This window comes from Ictalurus furcatus, chromosome 21, assembly GCF_023375685.1.
Source record: "Ictalurus furcatus strain D&B chromosome 21, Billie_1.0, whole genome shotgun sequence".
In the NCBI taxonomy this organism is placed as follows: Eukaryota; Metazoa; Chordata; class Actinopteri; order Siluriformes; family Ictaluridae; genus Ictalurus; species Ictalurus furcatus.
Window position 1 is genome coordinate 16,236,388 of NC_071275.1, and position 17,429 is coordinate 16,253,816.

Sequence of the window (17,429 nt, forward strand, 5' to 3'; positions counted from 1 at the left end):
CATGGCACCATCATAAAATTTTGTTTACAGCTGACAAATTCAAAGCCAAGCACACTACACTCTGTGCTGCATGTTGTGGAGGTTGTCATGTCAATGTGTTATATTTGGGGAAAGGGTAGGTGTGAATGTGCTATGTTTGGGGAAAAGGGTAGGTGTGAACAAGCCCTAAATGTACGTATAGATATAGGTCTTCTCACATGCGCTTATATGGCCAAAATTATATGGACACCTGACCATTACACCCATATGTGGTTCTTCCCCACCCCTTCACTAAAACTATGGGGCCCAAACTTGTTCCAGCATGACAAGGTCACTGTGCACAAAGTAAGCTCCATGAAGACATGCTCTGCCAAGGCTGATGAAGCACTCGAATGTCCTGTACAGAGCCCCGACCTCAACCCCACCGAACACCTTTTGGGGTGAACTGGAACACTGACTGCACCCCGGGCCTCCTCACCCGAGATCAGTGCCCGACCTCACGGACGCTCTTGTGGCTGAATGAACACAATCCCCACAGCCACTTCAAAATCTAATGGAGAGACTTTACAGAAACATGGAGGTTATTCGAACAGTAAATTCGGGCCAACTTCATGTTAATACCCTTGGTTTTGGAATGGGCACACATGGGTGTGATGGTCAGGTGTCCACATTCTTTTGGCTATTTAGTGTATACTCTAAATTAGCTAATGCTGGCTACCTTTCTAATAAATTCTCTGAAAATGCATACACGGTAGGCACATTAACAGGAACACACACAATATACATAGGTCACGTCGTAGGTACTGATTATAGCCCATTTGCCGTTCTGAATACTTTCTCAGCCTGTTATATTAAGTTCACCCTTATAGGGACCACCATAGGACCACAGCACATTATTTGAGTGGTGGACCATTCTGTCCCATTCTCACCGTTCTTGTATTGTGTCGCTGTACGTGTCCATCATATGTGTCTAAGTGACCTGTAATTATACACAGTGTTTTGTATTAGTGCGAAACACCCAAATATCTCCTCTCTTTGCATTTGATAGACAGATCGATCTGTGCATAGTAACAGTTTGACTTCAGTCAGCAACTGTAAAACCTACAAAAAATCATCTACATGTTAAGGACGAGTAAAGACTCATAATTGCACTATCCAGCATCATGTAGACGAGGACGGGTTCCCTTTTAAGCCTGGTTCCTCTCAAGGTTTCTTCCCCATGTCAGCTAACGTACATTGTTAAAACCGCTATATAAATACAGTTGAATAGAACCGAGTGTCCATGGACCCATGAATTTTACACGGTCAACAGATCAGGATGGTGGTGGTGGTGTAGTGATGTGGGGAATGTTTTCTTGGACCAAGATATTTAATCGTTAGTAATGCTCGAACGATCCTAGTCATGAGTTACTGTTTACTGTTGTCCTGGACAGTGAATCATGACTTTAACCGCTGTAGATTTATTCTAAATGTGTACTTATTGCTCAGTGGCAAATCGAAGCACATCCACTTACCTGTTAATCCAGGAAAATAAAACGGAGTTAAAATTAGTTGTGTGAAACCTTGCGTCTGGTTTTCAGGAGACAGACATGGCCAAACTCCAGCCGGGTTTGTAATACTACTACTAATAATAATGTTTTCATTTGTCTTCTTCACAATTTCATTTCAACATCCGCAGGCGTTAAAAAAAACAGATCAATAAATCATCACGTATAGTACGACACGGACCGTATAGATATGCTTAAAGTACATCAAAACCCATATTTTATTTTATGTATAGCAATACAATTTACATATTAAATAACACTATAATAGAATGCTTTGATATAGCTTTCAACAAAACAAGAAAAACACATTTTTTTTTCCTTCGTTTTGTGGTATTCCGGATGCCAAAAACAGGGTTTATGATGTTGGTCAACACCCGCCTGCATTACAGAAGTGAATGAGGGAAACTTAATCAGTGGAGCTTGCCTATGACACCCTCAGAATAATAAAAAAACAAAACAAACTATAATCGCATTGAAAGAAATATAAAGAAAAACAACCAACAAAACAATAAGAGAATATCACAATCACTGCCTTGTGGTATATGAGGCATGAGACTTCAGTCACTCGGTGAATGAACCACTGGGGTTATTCTCTCTTTTTTTTTCCTTCTTTTTTTTTCTTTTTTTTTTTTTTTTTTACACTTTTTGTTTTCGCACAAACATCCAGAGAGCTGAGATTCTGAGACGGCTTTATATGAAAATAAAATTCTATAAACATACACCAGGGGATTAAAGGCGAAGAAAACCGATGGACAGACAAGCAAAAATATGTACATTCAAAGAAAAAAAAAAAAGAGGATAAAAATGCAAATAACCTTGTTTAAATTGCAGCATATAAGCAAAGGCTCGACACTTGAGTAAAGAAGATGGACATCAGAAAAAAGGGTGGAATAAAATTACAACGCAAAATCAAGATGCCATCAAGAATGCAGTTCTTTCTTTTTGTTGTAAAGGACACAAAATTGCCTTTTAAGGATGTGGTATCAAAGTCTTGAGCTTGCCATCGCAAAAGCACAAATATTTCAACATCTTCACAAAAAAATTCACCGTGTCTCTGGTGATCTTTCTCATAAAATTGGAAAAGTGCTAAATGAACCAAGTTGGGACCTCAGCCTCATGAAATTCATACATACACACACTCACACACTCTCACACACAAACAGACTGCAAATTTGCTACTATGGAAATGAGATGTTGAGTTGAAGTCTTTGGTAAAACGTGACAAATCAAATGTTCCTCGTGCAGCTGTTGGGTAACTGGTGTGTTAACAAGGCCATCATTGTGCTGCTGTGTGACATGATACACACCGTCCACACACACTCCTGCTCTTGATTTTCATGATGTTCATGACATAAGTGATCAGAAAGGACTTTGAGACACAGAGGCAGGACTTGAGCAACAGGAACTGTGTACAGTCTGCATTTCCTTCTGGAATATTTTATATATATATATGTATATATGTCGAGTAAATTGACTCAGCACCACACATGACACACTCTTACATCACACACCTGCAGAGATGAGATCAGACTTTACAAAAGGCATCGAGACCTGACCGATGCAGAAAACAGGAACGGAGAGTAAACGATAGACTAAATAACCAACATTAAAGCGAGAATGACTAGGATTTCCCCATTCAAGCCGAATCAGCAGCCTGCAGAGTAAAGAAAAGACAACCAGCAGGGGGTGCTAGAGAGGACATGGACTGCTATCGAGAAGCGTGAGGCAAAAACCATTGAACCAAGCCGGCAAGGAACCAGTTGCTTATGACGGTTAACATTTTTACAAAACCACAAGTTATAATGAGATACGATATATTCATATATATATTAAAAGCATAATATGAATCATTCAAAAATAAAAAATAAAAAGAAGATAGTTCACAGTAGCTGTTTTAATACCACCTGCAGAAAGATAATGAGTCGAACAGGTTAATAGATGCATAATGTAAAAAAGAAAAAAAAATGAAAAAAGGAATCCTTTATGGTGTTGAAATGAAGCGCAGAAATCCGATGTTGCTTGCCGATGTTTTCGTTTGTTCAGAGTGGGAGTCCTGAATGTTTTAATCTTGTCACAGTCATTTCCAAGCTGTTGCGTGTAGCTTCATGATGGAATGTCGAAACCTGGTCGTGGTGGAAATAATAATAAAACAAATAAAAAAGTAGAGAGCGTAGGACTGAAGTAGGCAGTAACACTGATATTTTCATAGTGCAAACTAGACAGAAGTGTGTTTCGTTTGTTGTCATGAACTCAAAAACAGAGGTGCAAATGTTCAGTAGGATAACATTAAGACATAAAATGGCGAGGAAAAAAAAATAAATATCAAAAAACTTTTTATCAGTGTAAAAAAGTAATCGGGTTATTCGTTTAACCAAGAGTTCTGGCAAAAAAGGCCTCAGAAAAAAAGTCTGTCTTAGTCCTTGAAGTTTTACAAAGTAAGTTAAGCGCCTCCTGGCGTTTGCGTGTGTGTGTGTGTGTGTGTGCGTGTGCGTGTGCGTGTGAGCTTCAGACGAGAGACTCCATGCTCTCGGCAGGGTCCGATTCGTCAGACAGGGCCATGCTGTTGTTCCGCTCTATGGACACAGGACCGGCTCCGTTCTCTTTAGTGCTCACCAGACTGAGCATAGCCTTGTAAAGGTACTGGTACTGCTCCTGTAACACACACACACACACACACACACACACACACACACGCACACACACTGCTTTTAGATTCAGCTTAAACATCACAGATATGCAGTAGACAGTGCAACATAATAATGAAATGGAGCTGGAGCACATACTGATATATTTATAACAAATCACAATAAGAAGATAACCCACTATAAATCTATTTTTGCTGAATGGCGGTTAATGGAAGTCTGTTTCACTGTAAAACCATAATGATATCCCTTAAACCACATCCAGCTGTTCAGTAATGTCACTGATGCACTAATTCCTTTAGGACACAATGTAAATGCGATTACACTTTCACACCTATCCTAAAAATCGATACTTTTGGTTCATTTGCTGTTTGGTTTCATTTTCAAATGAATCGCACATTATTAAATAAGCCAAAAAGTAAGAAAGATAATCTTGCCTTAGAGGTGTGCGGGGCAGAAAATGTACTTGTAAATCTCATTTAAATTAAAATTCTACCCATCTTTCTATTCATCCATTTTCCATACCGCTTATCTAACACGGGGTCATGGGCGAACCTGGAGCACCTGGGCAGAAGGCGAGGGACGGGGTGCGAACCTGTCGCAGGGCACGATCACACAATTTGGAAATGCCGATCAGCCTACATCACATGTCTTCAGACTGGGGGAGGAAGCTGGAGTACCCAGAGGAAACCCTAGAAGCACTACTCAAACACTCTCAGACTGGTTGTTTCGGTTCACAGCGAGTATGAACTCTACGTCCTCGCCATCACGAACCAACTAAACACTGCACGTGTGAAAGCATCCCGTGTTTGTGTATTTGCGCTACTTTTACGCTAACAGCACTCACAATGTCGGTGAAGACACCAGGTCTCATGAGGTTGATCATCTTGGCCACCTGATAGACGCCGATGGCGTTCTCCTTCTCCAGCTGCTGACTCAGAGTGGTGAGGGCGCAGAACATACCCGCCGATACCGCTCCATACCTGGCAACCCACACATACAAACACCGTTCAAGCAAAGCCGTAAACGTCTTACAAAGTTACACACTTCCTTACGAAGCTCAACTGGGTCACTAAATGTTAAACGAGAAGTTTTTAATGTAAGATCTTGTTTATATTAAAAGCTGCTCATGGTTCTTGCTGTTCAGTGGGTCACAGATCGAGGAATTGTTCTCATCTTATTTAATATTAGAGCATCACTAATAGGAACATTTCTCACAATGTTAATACTGAAATCTGAAAAAACAAAAAAAAAAACACCATGAAAGCAATAATATTTACTGGATATAATTTCCGATGCTTAAAATTAAGAAGTAGATTTAGATTTTTTTTTTTAGTGGATTTAAACCAACCAACATAAATCCATAAATGAAGATAAATAATAAGTTTAGTCATTTAATAAAGACAAAAGAAATGCCGCTGTATAAAATGAGGATGTGCTGCGGTGTCTCAGCTGGTCAGTTCTGTTGTCATGGCATCCTTTATTTTTTTGAGTAAGTGACCGATCTGGTATGTCTCAATTCAATTCAATTAGATTTGTATGGCGCTTTTAACAATGGACATTGTCTCAAAGCAACTTTACAGAAATTTATAAACACGGGATACAGATTTTACGTGTGTGGCGACGGTGGTGAGGAAAAACTCCCTAAGATGTTAAGAGGAAGAAACCTTGAGAGGACCCGGACTCAGAAGGGAACCCGTCCTCATCTGGGTAACGACGGATAGTGTGAAAGTAAAAGAAAGTTCATTATGGTTTGTACATGAAGTCTTTGTTGAACTAGTCCACTGTTCACCAAAGGAGACCTGACTGCAAAACTGCATGTGGTAATTGCAGTCCTAAGGCCATCGCAGCAACCGTAGTCCCAGCAACCACAGCGAGAACGTCCATGTGGAACCGAGGTCCAAAATGTCTCAATGTTTAATATGCCATATACTCCTGAACGTGATTGGCATTCGTCATTGAAAACATGGCATGAAAACACATGAAAACATGCACACAACTTTTTTTTTTTTTTTTTACACCACTGGAACCTTATGAAGCCTTTTTTGATTTGATTTATTATTTTATGAATGGCTAATTGATATGTTCACCTCTCCCTGATACGAGCTCATTCTTATCAATGCGCAAACTATTTGCGGAGGCAACTTCAAGAGACAGATGTTAACCCTCAACTCCAGCTGCTTACAATAAAAGTGTCGCTGCAACTGAATAAATGTACATATAAGATGACAAACAGCATGGTTAAAGTGCATACTGCCCATAAAATACGCTAATACCACTTTCCAAGGTTCTAATGAAGGAAGTCAAGCCATGTATATGTTGTACCTGTGTTTCTGTTATTTATGACGCTGGCACTGTGCCTCAAAAACACCACTCTGGAGACCTCGCTAATGCAAAAAGTAGCCTCTGGATGTGCGAATTATTTTCTTTAACGTCAAATTAAACACACACACACACACACACATACACACACATACAAAGAGCATCATGGTGTGAAGCCACAGTGTTTACGGGAAGATTTCCTGTTATACTGTTTCAACTATACAACACCTGAAGGAGCTGTGATCCAATTACACATAATGAGTGTCCCTTTAATTTCAACACACACTACTTTAGCACAAAAACCCCTAACGACAGCACAACACCTCATGTTTATTCATTATGTAAATGAAGTACCGCTCGTCTCGTCTGATAAAGCGAGAACGACTAATTGGGCTTTTTAGTGGATGTATTGTTACTATGGTATCACCCCTAAGAGGTTTAGGAAAGATGGCTGTCTTAATTGGTGCCACATTCTCTAATAGAAGGGACATGTTTGTCAGGATAATGTTGTTTCAGCAGCTGAGTGTTTTGTTATTAAGGCCATGTCTCCTTTATGCTGCTGGAATGCCTGTCTCAAAAAAACTAGTGTCTCTAGAGACACTTCTTCCTCTTGTCTCTGTCCATGAATGGGGCTAAAACTTCATCTTGTGACTTTTATGAGGTTTTGATGTCACATAGATGAGGTGGAAACTGAGAGGGGTCACAAAAGTTAGGGTTAGGGTTAACACTCATTCAAATATTTATCGTCTGATATTATTATCAGTGTTACACTAACAATATTTAATAAAGTGTGATGACAAAATCTACGGCCTAAACACACACAAAAAAAATTGCTTGTGAACTTATTAACACCGTAGCAATATATAATACCAGCCCCACATAAATGTGATGTAATACGTCTCCATAGCAAAAAAAATAAATTAGCTTGCCTGAATATTTCCTGTGAAATTTTACATACTGACATAGAAGAGAAGTTTTTGTCTCTGACCTGCCCTCTAGTGGACAGGACTTTAAATGTTCTGGTAGATGTTCGCACACACAAACTCACTCGTCGTGCACTATGGTGGGTCCGTCTCTGGTCATGGCCTCTTCCTTGATGATGTTGACGAGCTCAAACGTGCTGCTGATGGGCGCATCCGGGTTGGGCCATTTCGGGCACTGAAAATGACGCACCTCCAGCACGTAGTCGTCCTGATCAGGAGAGAGGTGGACAAAAAACAAACACGCAGATGCAGATCAGTCTTCAGGTAGATACACAGAGAACACAGAAAGCAAACTAATGTAATAGATTTAGCACTGGAGGTCCAACACAGAAAAATGTTGTTTATATTTGACACCTACAGAAAGTTAAATCACTCGTGTGAAATTTGAGCAATTAGGAATAATCTTTCAACCGAAACACACACACACACACACACACACACACACCTGTGTAGCCTCGAGGATAAAGTCGTGAATGATGATCTGCTCCTCATTGGACAAGCAGAGTCTGTCTTTGCTAATGAGCGTGACGGTAAAAGCTTCACAATTCATGGCTTCCTCTCGACTCGGCCAATAAACAAACTCATCCTCAGCCTACGTCCAAAACAGAGAGAGATAGATAGAGAGAGAGAGAGAGAGAGAGAGAAAGAAAGAAAACAAGAGAGAAAGAGAGCGAGAACATGTGAGAGAAAGTGAGAGAGCGAGAGAGAAAGTGAGAGAAAGCAAGCAAGAGAGAGAGAGAGAGAGAGAGAGAGAGAGAGAAAGTGAGAGAAAGAGAGTGAGAGAAAGCGAGAGAGAGAGAGCGAGAGAAAGCGAGATGGAGAGAGAGGACAGATGAAGAAAAAGAGTGAGTGAACAAACCAGTATGAATACAAGCTTCTTTGTACTTTTGTGTTTTTTTTAACAGAATTTTCCAGGCACTCACCAGCCCCTGGTTGTCGGGAAGCATGACGATGATTTGCGCGTTATGGTCCCAGATCATCCTCCAGAAGTCTTTAGTGGTGTGAGGCAGAGGATGCTGGGTAATGATGAACTCGTTGCTGCGGTAGTAACCCTGCGGGATGGCACGGGAGAGTTCAAGAAAACAAAGAAGACTTTCTGAATATATGAGTGAAAATAAACATAATTAGGAGCAGCTAAAATATCTTACGTAGGAAATAAATGGCAAATAATCATCAATGAATCACTGTTTAAGTGTCGTTTTCAGCAAAAGCATTACACACAAGGCAAGCGGGGGCGTTCCACAAATTTCCGAGCAGTGTGTAAACGCAGTGACTGTGAAACCTTCTACTGAAAAGGCAAACATTTTACTCCTGGTTCCTTGAAGGTTCCCTGAACTTCGACCTAGGACCTACTGGTATTCAGTTCTCACTGTTCACCTCACAGTGCAGGCCCTGAATGAAGGGCTTGGGAACTTGTGGTGGATTTTCTGGCTCTATTCACACACGTGTAAGTGCTCTAAACATATAATGTAATCCATCTCAAATAAGACTGTTAATAAATAATAGCTAAGCTAGTGGAGAAAATAATAATATAATTCTTTTGTCCTGAACTGGATTCAAGAAAAAAAACAAAACAGTTCAGCTTTTTTAAATCCAGCTGCCACCTACAGGTCATTATAAGTAACTACTACCATTAAGTCCTTCCTTCCTTCCTTTTTCTTCTTTCTTCCAACATCCATCCTTCCTTCCAACATCCATCCATCCTTCCTTCCAACATCCATCCATCCCTCCTTCCAACATCCATCCATCCTTCCTTCCAACATCCATCCATCCCTCCTTCCAACATCCATCCATCCCTCCTTCCAACATCCATTAATCCCTCCTTCTAATGTCCATCCATACTTCCTTCCAACATCCATCCATCCCTCCTTCCAACATCCATCCATCCCTCCTTCCAACATCCATCCATCCTTCCTTCCAACATCCATCCATCCCTCCTTCCAACATCCATCCATCCTTCCTTCCAACATCCATTAATCCCTCCTTCTAATGTCCATCCATCCCTCCTTCCAACATCCATCAATCCCTCCTTCCAACATCCATCCATCCCTCCTTCCAACATCCATCCATACTTCCTTCCAACATCCATCAATCCCTCCTTCCAACATCCATCAATCCCTCCTTCCAACATCCATCCATCCCTCCTTCCAACATCCACCCATCCTTCCTTCCAACATCCATCCATCCCTCCTTCCAACATCCATCCATCCTTCCTTCCAACATCCATACTTCTTTCCAACATCCATACTTCTTTCCAACATCCATCCTTCCTTCCAACATCCATCCATCCCTCCTTCCAACATCCATCCATCCTTCCTTCCAACATCCATCAATCCCTCCTTCCAACATCCATCCATCCTTCCTTCCAACATCCATACTTCTTTCCAACATCCAACCTTCCTTCCAACATCCATCCATACTTCCTTCCAACATCCACCCATCCTTCCTTCCAACATCCATCCATCCCTCCTTCCAACATCCATCCATCCTTCCTTCCAACATCCATACTTCTTTCCAACATCCATCCTTCCTTCCAACATCCATCCATCCCTCCTTCCAACATCCATCCATCCCTCCTTCCAACATCCACCCATTCTTCCTTCCAACATCCATACTTCTTTCCAACATCCATCCTTCCTTCCAACATCCATCCATCCCTCCTTCCAACATCCACCCATTCTTCCTTCCAACATCCATCCATCCTTCCTTCCAACATCCATCAATCCCTCCTTCCAACATCCATCCATCCTTCCAACATCCACCCATCCTTCCTTCCAACATCCATCCATCCTTCCTTCCAACATCCATACTTCTTTCCAACATCCATCCATACTTCCTTCCAACATCCATCCATCCTTCCTTCCAACATCCATACTTCTTTCCAACATCCATCCATACTTCCTTCCAACATCCATCCTTCCTTCCAACATCCATCCTTCCAACATCCATACTTCTTTCCAACATCCATCCTTCATTCCTTCCAACATCCATACTTCTTTCCAGCATCCATCCTTCCAACATCCATACTTCCTTCCAACATTGATCCATCTTTCCTTCTAACATCCATCCAGCCTTCTTTCCAACATCCATCCATCCTTCCTTTTCCTTCCTTCTTCTAACATCCATCCTTCCTTCCTTCCAAAATCCATCCTTCCTTACTTCCAACATATATCCTTCCTTCCTTTCTTTTATTCCAGAACATTTTAAGAGTACACTTTTTAATAGTGCTGTGCCTTTTTGTTTTAATTGACTTTGCCTACTAAAAAGATTTCAGTCCACCGATATAATGAAACTAAAATGTGAAATGCAGAGCTTTTTAAAAACTCTGGAGTCTCACTGGATGATGAGAGTAATATTGTGCTGTCTCTTTATTTAAACAAAATCAATTTATTCACGCCGTCTCACAAATATCTGTCTGCTAAGTTCATAAATAAATATTAAGCCACACTCCTCAACTAAATCGTCCACTGCTACAAATATAAATAATTCTGTAGTTGATGGCGGCAGACAGGCCCCGTCAGGAAAGGCTGACTCCACAGATTAAGCACCCTAAAGAGTCTCCCTACACGTGCTAGAACTGATTAGTGTACAAATAGAGTTAATGTCGAACAGGACAGGACTATATAGACTGACACTCACCATGATGTAAGAGGCATTGATGTAATCGGTGCCTTTCATTCCAGGAAGTGGAGCCAGGCCGACACGCGCTCTCTCCGCTGGGAGGGACACAGAATACACAGAGGTTTTTTTTAACCAGAGATAGCATGGATAAGGTGTTGTGTGGATTTGTATCCTGCTGAAATGAACATGTTGCAATCATGCTGCTGAGAGTGCCAGAAAACAAAAGAAAGACAAAAGCTAGATATGTTTTTGTTGCAGTGTAACATGAGGTGGACCCTATCAAATATAAAACAAATATGGTTTACTGGGATGTGTATATCACAGTTACTATTGTAGCTCAGTTATAGTTTTACTACTACTATGGCAAAAGTGATATCCATCTATGGTATTTACTGTGAGATAAATGACAGCTAGTACTTTATTCTACAGGGTGTAGTCTCCATACATAGGGGAATTCTTTAATAAATACTTTTCATAAAAAATAAATAAAACAATAAAACACGTTTATTTGCCAAGGATATAAAATTATATGAACAATGCCTTGGCATGGTTGCATAGTTGGGAATATTTTTTACCAGAGTAAGATGAGGAAAAAAAAGAAAAAATCTCTGGGACTTATAAGAATATCAAATATACTCAGAATACTCAATATTTAACCGTGCATTTTAACAATATAACAACCTACACTATGATAGTATCATAGGAATAACACAACAGCGCACATAAACACCACTGTAAAAACTTACAGTGCCCTCCTTCAATGCTTGTGCTATTTTCTTATAGCGACGTCCCATTTTGTGAAGCTCAACAACCTTTTGCTGCACATCACAGCTATATTCCTTGGTCTTACCCATTGTTATGAATGACTAAGGGAAATTGGCCTATGTGTTACCTCATGTTTATACCCCCGTGAAACAGGAAGTCATGGTTGAACAATTTCCTGTTCCTAGTCACCCAGGTGTACTAAAAAAATGTAAAATATCAATGGTAATATATTTCAAATATATTTTTCTCAGATGAATTCATAGGGGTGGCAATAATTGTTGCACACCTATATTTAAAAAAGTGTTTTTTTTTTGTTTTGTTTTTTTTTGTTTTTTTTTTTTAAATAAACCTGCGTTTTGATTGCAATTGCTTGATATCCATGAGAGAAGAGAATTTTTGAACAATAAAGACAATTTTCTCAGCCTTCTTGGCTCATAATTACCAAGGGTGCCAATATTAGTGGAGGGCACTGTAGGTACCATAAAGCACAGTAATCAAATAATATAGCAGTATGGTTTATATGCTATAGAGATAGTAACCATAGCAACTTCAAACTATCATAGTGAACCCATAGTGTGAGAAAGTATAATTGTTCAGGTGTAACTCACATGGAACGACAGAGGAGTTGCGGTTCTTTTCCTTGTTGCAGTCTTTCTGTGCGCTGAAACACTCTGCAAACCTGGCATTACACTGAGTCACCAGCTACAGGAGCAAGAAAATACACTGTTCTCATCTTTAGCATCTCTAAATCCAGACAAAACAAGGAAACCTCAATACATGAATTATATAACATGAATTAGAAACTTTCCAACAATCTATAACTCACTATGGACTGGTTTAAAGATGACAGGTTAAATTTTACCTAAAAAACCCGCAAATAAATTAAGTATTAAAAAATACATTATTTATACAAAAAAATGTACATATCGGGGAGGTATTAAAGTGATTTTTTTTAAATACCTAAAATGGTCAGTTTTGCCTACTCTTAAATAGGTTAAACCTTTTTGAGCATCAGTTTTAATGCCTGCTGGGAAAAGGCAGGTGATGACAGACAAAATGTGAAATGGTGACTCTACCTAACCTGTAATACATGTATCTGACATTGTTCTAGCGTTTCTTCAATTCAACAAACAAACAAACAAAAAAATCCCATAAATCCATTCACACAAGCCATTTACTAAAGATCTAGTTACTAGACTAGGAGAAGAAATAAAATAAACAAGGCCTATTTAAAAGCTAGCTGAAAGAAACATCTCAGTGGAATGAAGAAGCAGAGCAAAAAAAAGAAGAAAAAAAAACAGACGAACTTTAGCCTGAAGGCTAATTACATTTAAAGCATGAAGCCTTGCAACGTTCTGCATGAACACCCTCGATCTCACATAACCGGGGAACTGACTGCATTTTTGTATGTGTGTATGTGTGTGTGTGTGTGTGTGTATATGCGTGTGAGAGAAAGGGGAGATGATTCAAATTAAAGCACAATCCACACATACACTCCATTTCCCACAGCGAACACACACTCGGGTTGCCCTCGTGGCACGACCGGCATTTGAAATGAAACTCCACTTTTAATTCATTTTCAGTCTAATTATGTTAGATTTATTATGAATTCGAGTATGTAAGAGAGAGAGAGAGAGAGAGAGAGAGAGAGAGAGCGAGAGAGAGAGAAAGAGAGGAGAAGTCTAAGAGCTTCTCCTGCCTGACCTTGAACTGTTTCTCAAGCCGGGTTTTGCCGCTCCGGCCAGGGGTCAGGATGCTGTTGACGTAACTGTGCAGCTGGCTGGACAAAACTTCCGTCTCCTTCCCCAGTATGGCCTCCAACAAGGCATCATGGATGAAGACGTACTGCTCCTGAACAAATGACAGACAAAAACAAACAAACAAAGAAAAAAACATCAACAAGTGTCAGGAAATGTGTCAAAGTGTCAAAGAAAGTGAGTGTGAAGTGAAGCACACTGCTGAGACTAACCTCGGTTTGAACCAGGTAGTTCCTCTGTGTGCGAATGTGTTTAAGGAAACCCAGCACATTGACAGAGCCGTTATCCTTAATCTGCTGCAGCATGCTGTCAATCACGATATAGGTTCCTGTTCTGCCCACGCCAGCACTGTGGAGAAGGAACACACACACACACACACACACACACACCCTGAAGCATTACATGTTCAACAAGCGTATACGTCCTGGTGTTTTCACTCTATCTTCATGTTTAAAATATAACTGATTCATGTGTAGTCCGTTTTATTCTGATGGTACGTATGTATTCGTCTGCAACAAAAAATGTGCATGTCTATAATAAGACTAATAGCACAAACTTTATTTAAATTTGAAGATTTTCAGTCAGGACGGTTACCTTGATAAATGACTCATTCAAAACATGAAAACTGTTTGCAATTAATTAAACGATTTCTTTTCATTATGGAAATAAATAAGTAAGTAAGTAAGTAAGTAAATAAATAAATGGACAATGAAACGTTTTTAATGTTACGACCAGTGATGTCACTCCAAGCTGCTTCAGAACAGTGCCTTTGACAGACTCTTTTGAGAATCTGGAAATGATTGCAGTGCTGAACGACACCACAGGACAAAAAAAATGTAATTGAGTGATGACGTTTTGTGTGTGTACCTGCAGTGAACGAGCATGGGGCCCATCTCGGGCGTCTGTGCTGCAGAAGATTTCCTGACGAAGGTGAGCACAGGCAGTGTGTACTCAGGAACACCCATGTCAGGCCATTGCGTGTAGTGATACTGGATTACTGTTCTCTCACTCTGACGACTCTTTACACTGCCCTTCTGTCCCTACACACACACACACACACACAAAATTACAAAGACAAACCTTCACGATGCCCTTCTGACCTTTAAAACCATCATTTACACACCCTTTCACCTCACAAATGCTCATCCACCCACAATTCCTTCGCACACATCTCTCTTTCTGTCTCTCTCTCTCACACACACACACCCAACTACACACAACACCACATCAAACATCCTTTTTAGTCTTGAAACACAACGACGCACAATGACATTCATGTACATAATCCATAATGCCTGAGAACACTGTATTTTGGAAAGTAAACAGATTAACCTCTGGTCCTCTCCTGTATCTAAGAGGCTTGTGTAAAAATGCCCATTATTATGGCTGGCTAAACACTTTATGTGTGTTAGTTAAGAGGATTAATTCTGAAGCATTACAGCCTTTTAACAAACAAACACACTGTAAATCTCACGCCAAAATAAGCCTCTTAATTCCTCTTACTACCTCAAACCTAAAAAGTGAAACAGGCACTGTTACTTCCATCCGTTTTCTGTAGCGCTTATCCTACATAGAGTTACGGGGAGCCTGGAGCCTATCCCAGGGGACTCCAGGCACAAAGGGGGGGGGGGGGTTACTTAAAGGGTTACTCAACGGTTACTTAAAGGGTTCACTGTGTTTTCACATTGCTTTAGTGAGAATATTTCAGAAAATGTAATATTGTCGATAGTTTCATTGCAGCTGCATTACGTTCAAATCTCCTGGTACATCCAAAACTGCACTCTGTTCAATATAGAATGCTCTATTTGAGTTTTGGAGCCACAAACAAAAGCATATTTGTTAATTACTTAGCCTGGAGGTTAGTCTATAGGAAATATAGAGTAGGGAATTGTTTAAAGGTTTTGGCTACCAGCAGCCAATCAGCCAGAGCAAGAGTATGTAAAATATTGAACCAATGACAACAGCTAAATAAATAGCGTGACGCCCGATCTAAATCTCCGGACTTGAGGAAATTATTCCAATTCACCATTACTATTGACGTATTTTGCCAAAAATATTTAGGAAAGTAATATATTTTATACTTGTATTACTTTTCATTCTACTACATCTCTTATACATTTGATTTCTGTATATAACTATCATGCACAACCTCAATTCAATTCAGTGAACAGTTGATGACTTCAACAAAACAGGCTTCATGCTAAAACTGTAATGAATTTCCTGGTTACACAATGGCACTTTTTGATCATGTAGTGCACCGTTATAGAAGGGAATTATTTATAACCGCTCTATCCGGTGTCACCCAGATGAGCATGGGTTCCCTTTTGAGTCTGGTTCTTCTTAAAGTTTCTTCCTCATATCGTCTCAGGGAGTTTTTCCTCAACACCTCTGGCCTCTCATTAGGGATAAATTTATACATTTAAAGTTGATATTCTAAATATATATATATTTCTGTAAAGCTGCTTTGTGACAATTGTCCATTGTTAAAAGCGCCATACAATTAAAATCGGACTTGAATAAATTGCATCGATTGAAATGGATTCATTTTAGTGCAGATACTTTTCACAGATCTGTTCCAGTTCTCCTGTAACACCAGGCAGTGAGCTACAGAGCAGAGTCTCCTTTTCAGGCTCTTATTTTAATGGTATAAACTTGGCCCATGGCCTATATCCATCTGTATCGGCACCTGTGTGACCGGTGCAAAGTCTAATCTCTGCTTAAACATCTGCTACAAGTCAGATATCTCCAACAGCAGCAGTGAGTGACTCACTTTCTTCAGAGTTCACTCCCAACCTGAAGTGGACACACCTGCTCCGACTGAACAAAGACTTCGGGACACTTTGGATTAAAGTGAGGATCAAAGTGCACGGCATGCAGGGTGAGTGTGTTTCAGATCAACTGCAGCGAGTGTGAGCGTGTGTGTGAGTGAGAGAGAGAGAGAGAGAGAGAGAGAGGGAGAGAGAGAGAGAGAGAGAGAGAGAGAGAGAGAGAGAGAGAGAGACTCAGACCTTCTTGACTTTGGTGTTGCGGATGGTGAAGCGGCGGAGTGTGTAGCAGGCGTGCACCTTGCTGCTCTTCAGCGTCACCACAATGTTACCGTACTCCTCGCTGTTCTCCGTCGGCCAGTACTGATCACACTTTCTCTGTAACACACACATATATACACTCACGTAAACACATTTCCATCCAAAGTTGCTTCATAAGTACGACTTGACAGATTTAATGTTATTATTTTGCAATACATGGCAACCTCTGATCTCCAACTCACACAAAGTTACAGTTAAATCCATTTCTTAAGTCAGGATTAATTACCAACTTTGTTTAAGATGTCAACCGTTTTTCAGGGTTTGTGTAAAGATTATAACTTGCATGTGGTTAATTTTAACCATCATCACCCCATCACTTTATTTTGGAGTGTCTGCAATTAACTACAGTCGAGTGCAAACAGCAAGATCGGTTACTAAAAGTCATATAAATGTTGCAATCTAAAAGAGAGGGAAAAACCTCCACAACATGCAAGTGATTACAGCAAAAGTTTGCATCCCCTGTGATTTTTGAATGGGGGAAAAAAAGGAAATACCGTTCTATTTCACAATGTATTTTAAAGTCCCCGTGAAGTGCCTTGAAACGCGCAGCATTATTAATGTGTTGGCGTAATTTCCACTGATAACAGGAAGTCAGGGTGGGACATACTGTGTGGCTCCTCCCCCTTTTAAAATAGCCAATAGTGTTTAGCATACCTCACAGCCAGGGAACTTACAACTGTTGGGTGCGGGACAGTTCGGATTCTAGAGAGCACTTGATTGGACAGAA

The 17,429-nt window shown here is 40.2% G+C and overlaps 1 protein-coding gene across 2 annotated transcripts in view; it reads right to left on the reverse strand.

The window, feature by feature from the left end:
- Positions 1-1,726: 1,726 nt before the first annotated feature.
- ptprga (protein tyrosine phosphatase receptor type Ga) overlaps positions 1,727-17,429 on the reverse strand; it is a 298,438-nt gene continuing 282,735 nt past the window's right edge. For both annotated transcript variants that reach the window (XM_053652631.1, XM_053652632.1), the window contains 11 exons: positions 16,625-16,759; positions 14,484-14,656; positions 13,829-13,964; positions 13,564-13,710; positions 12,468-12,561; positions 11,113-11,189; positions 8,397-8,525; positions 7,919-8,065; positions 7,539-7,681; positions 5,016-5,151; positions 1,727-4,178 (listed from right to left, as the gene is read on the reverse strand). In XM_053652631.1, the coding sequence (XP_053508606.1) occupies positions 4,032-4,178; positions 5,016-5,151; positions 7,539-7,681; positions 7,919-8,065; positions 8,397-8,525; positions 11,113-11,189; positions 12,468-12,561; positions 13,564-13,710; positions 13,829-13,964; positions 14,484-14,656; positions 16,625-16,759 (1,464 nt within the window). In that variant the 3' untranslated portion in view covers positions 1,727-4,031. The remainder of the gene's footprint in view (positions 4,179-5,015; positions 5,152-7,538; positions 7,682-7,918; positions 8,066-8,396; positions 8,526-11,112; positions 11,190-12,467; positions 12,562-13,563; positions 13,711-13,828; positions 13,965-14,483; positions 14,657-16,624; positions 16,760-17,429) is intronic.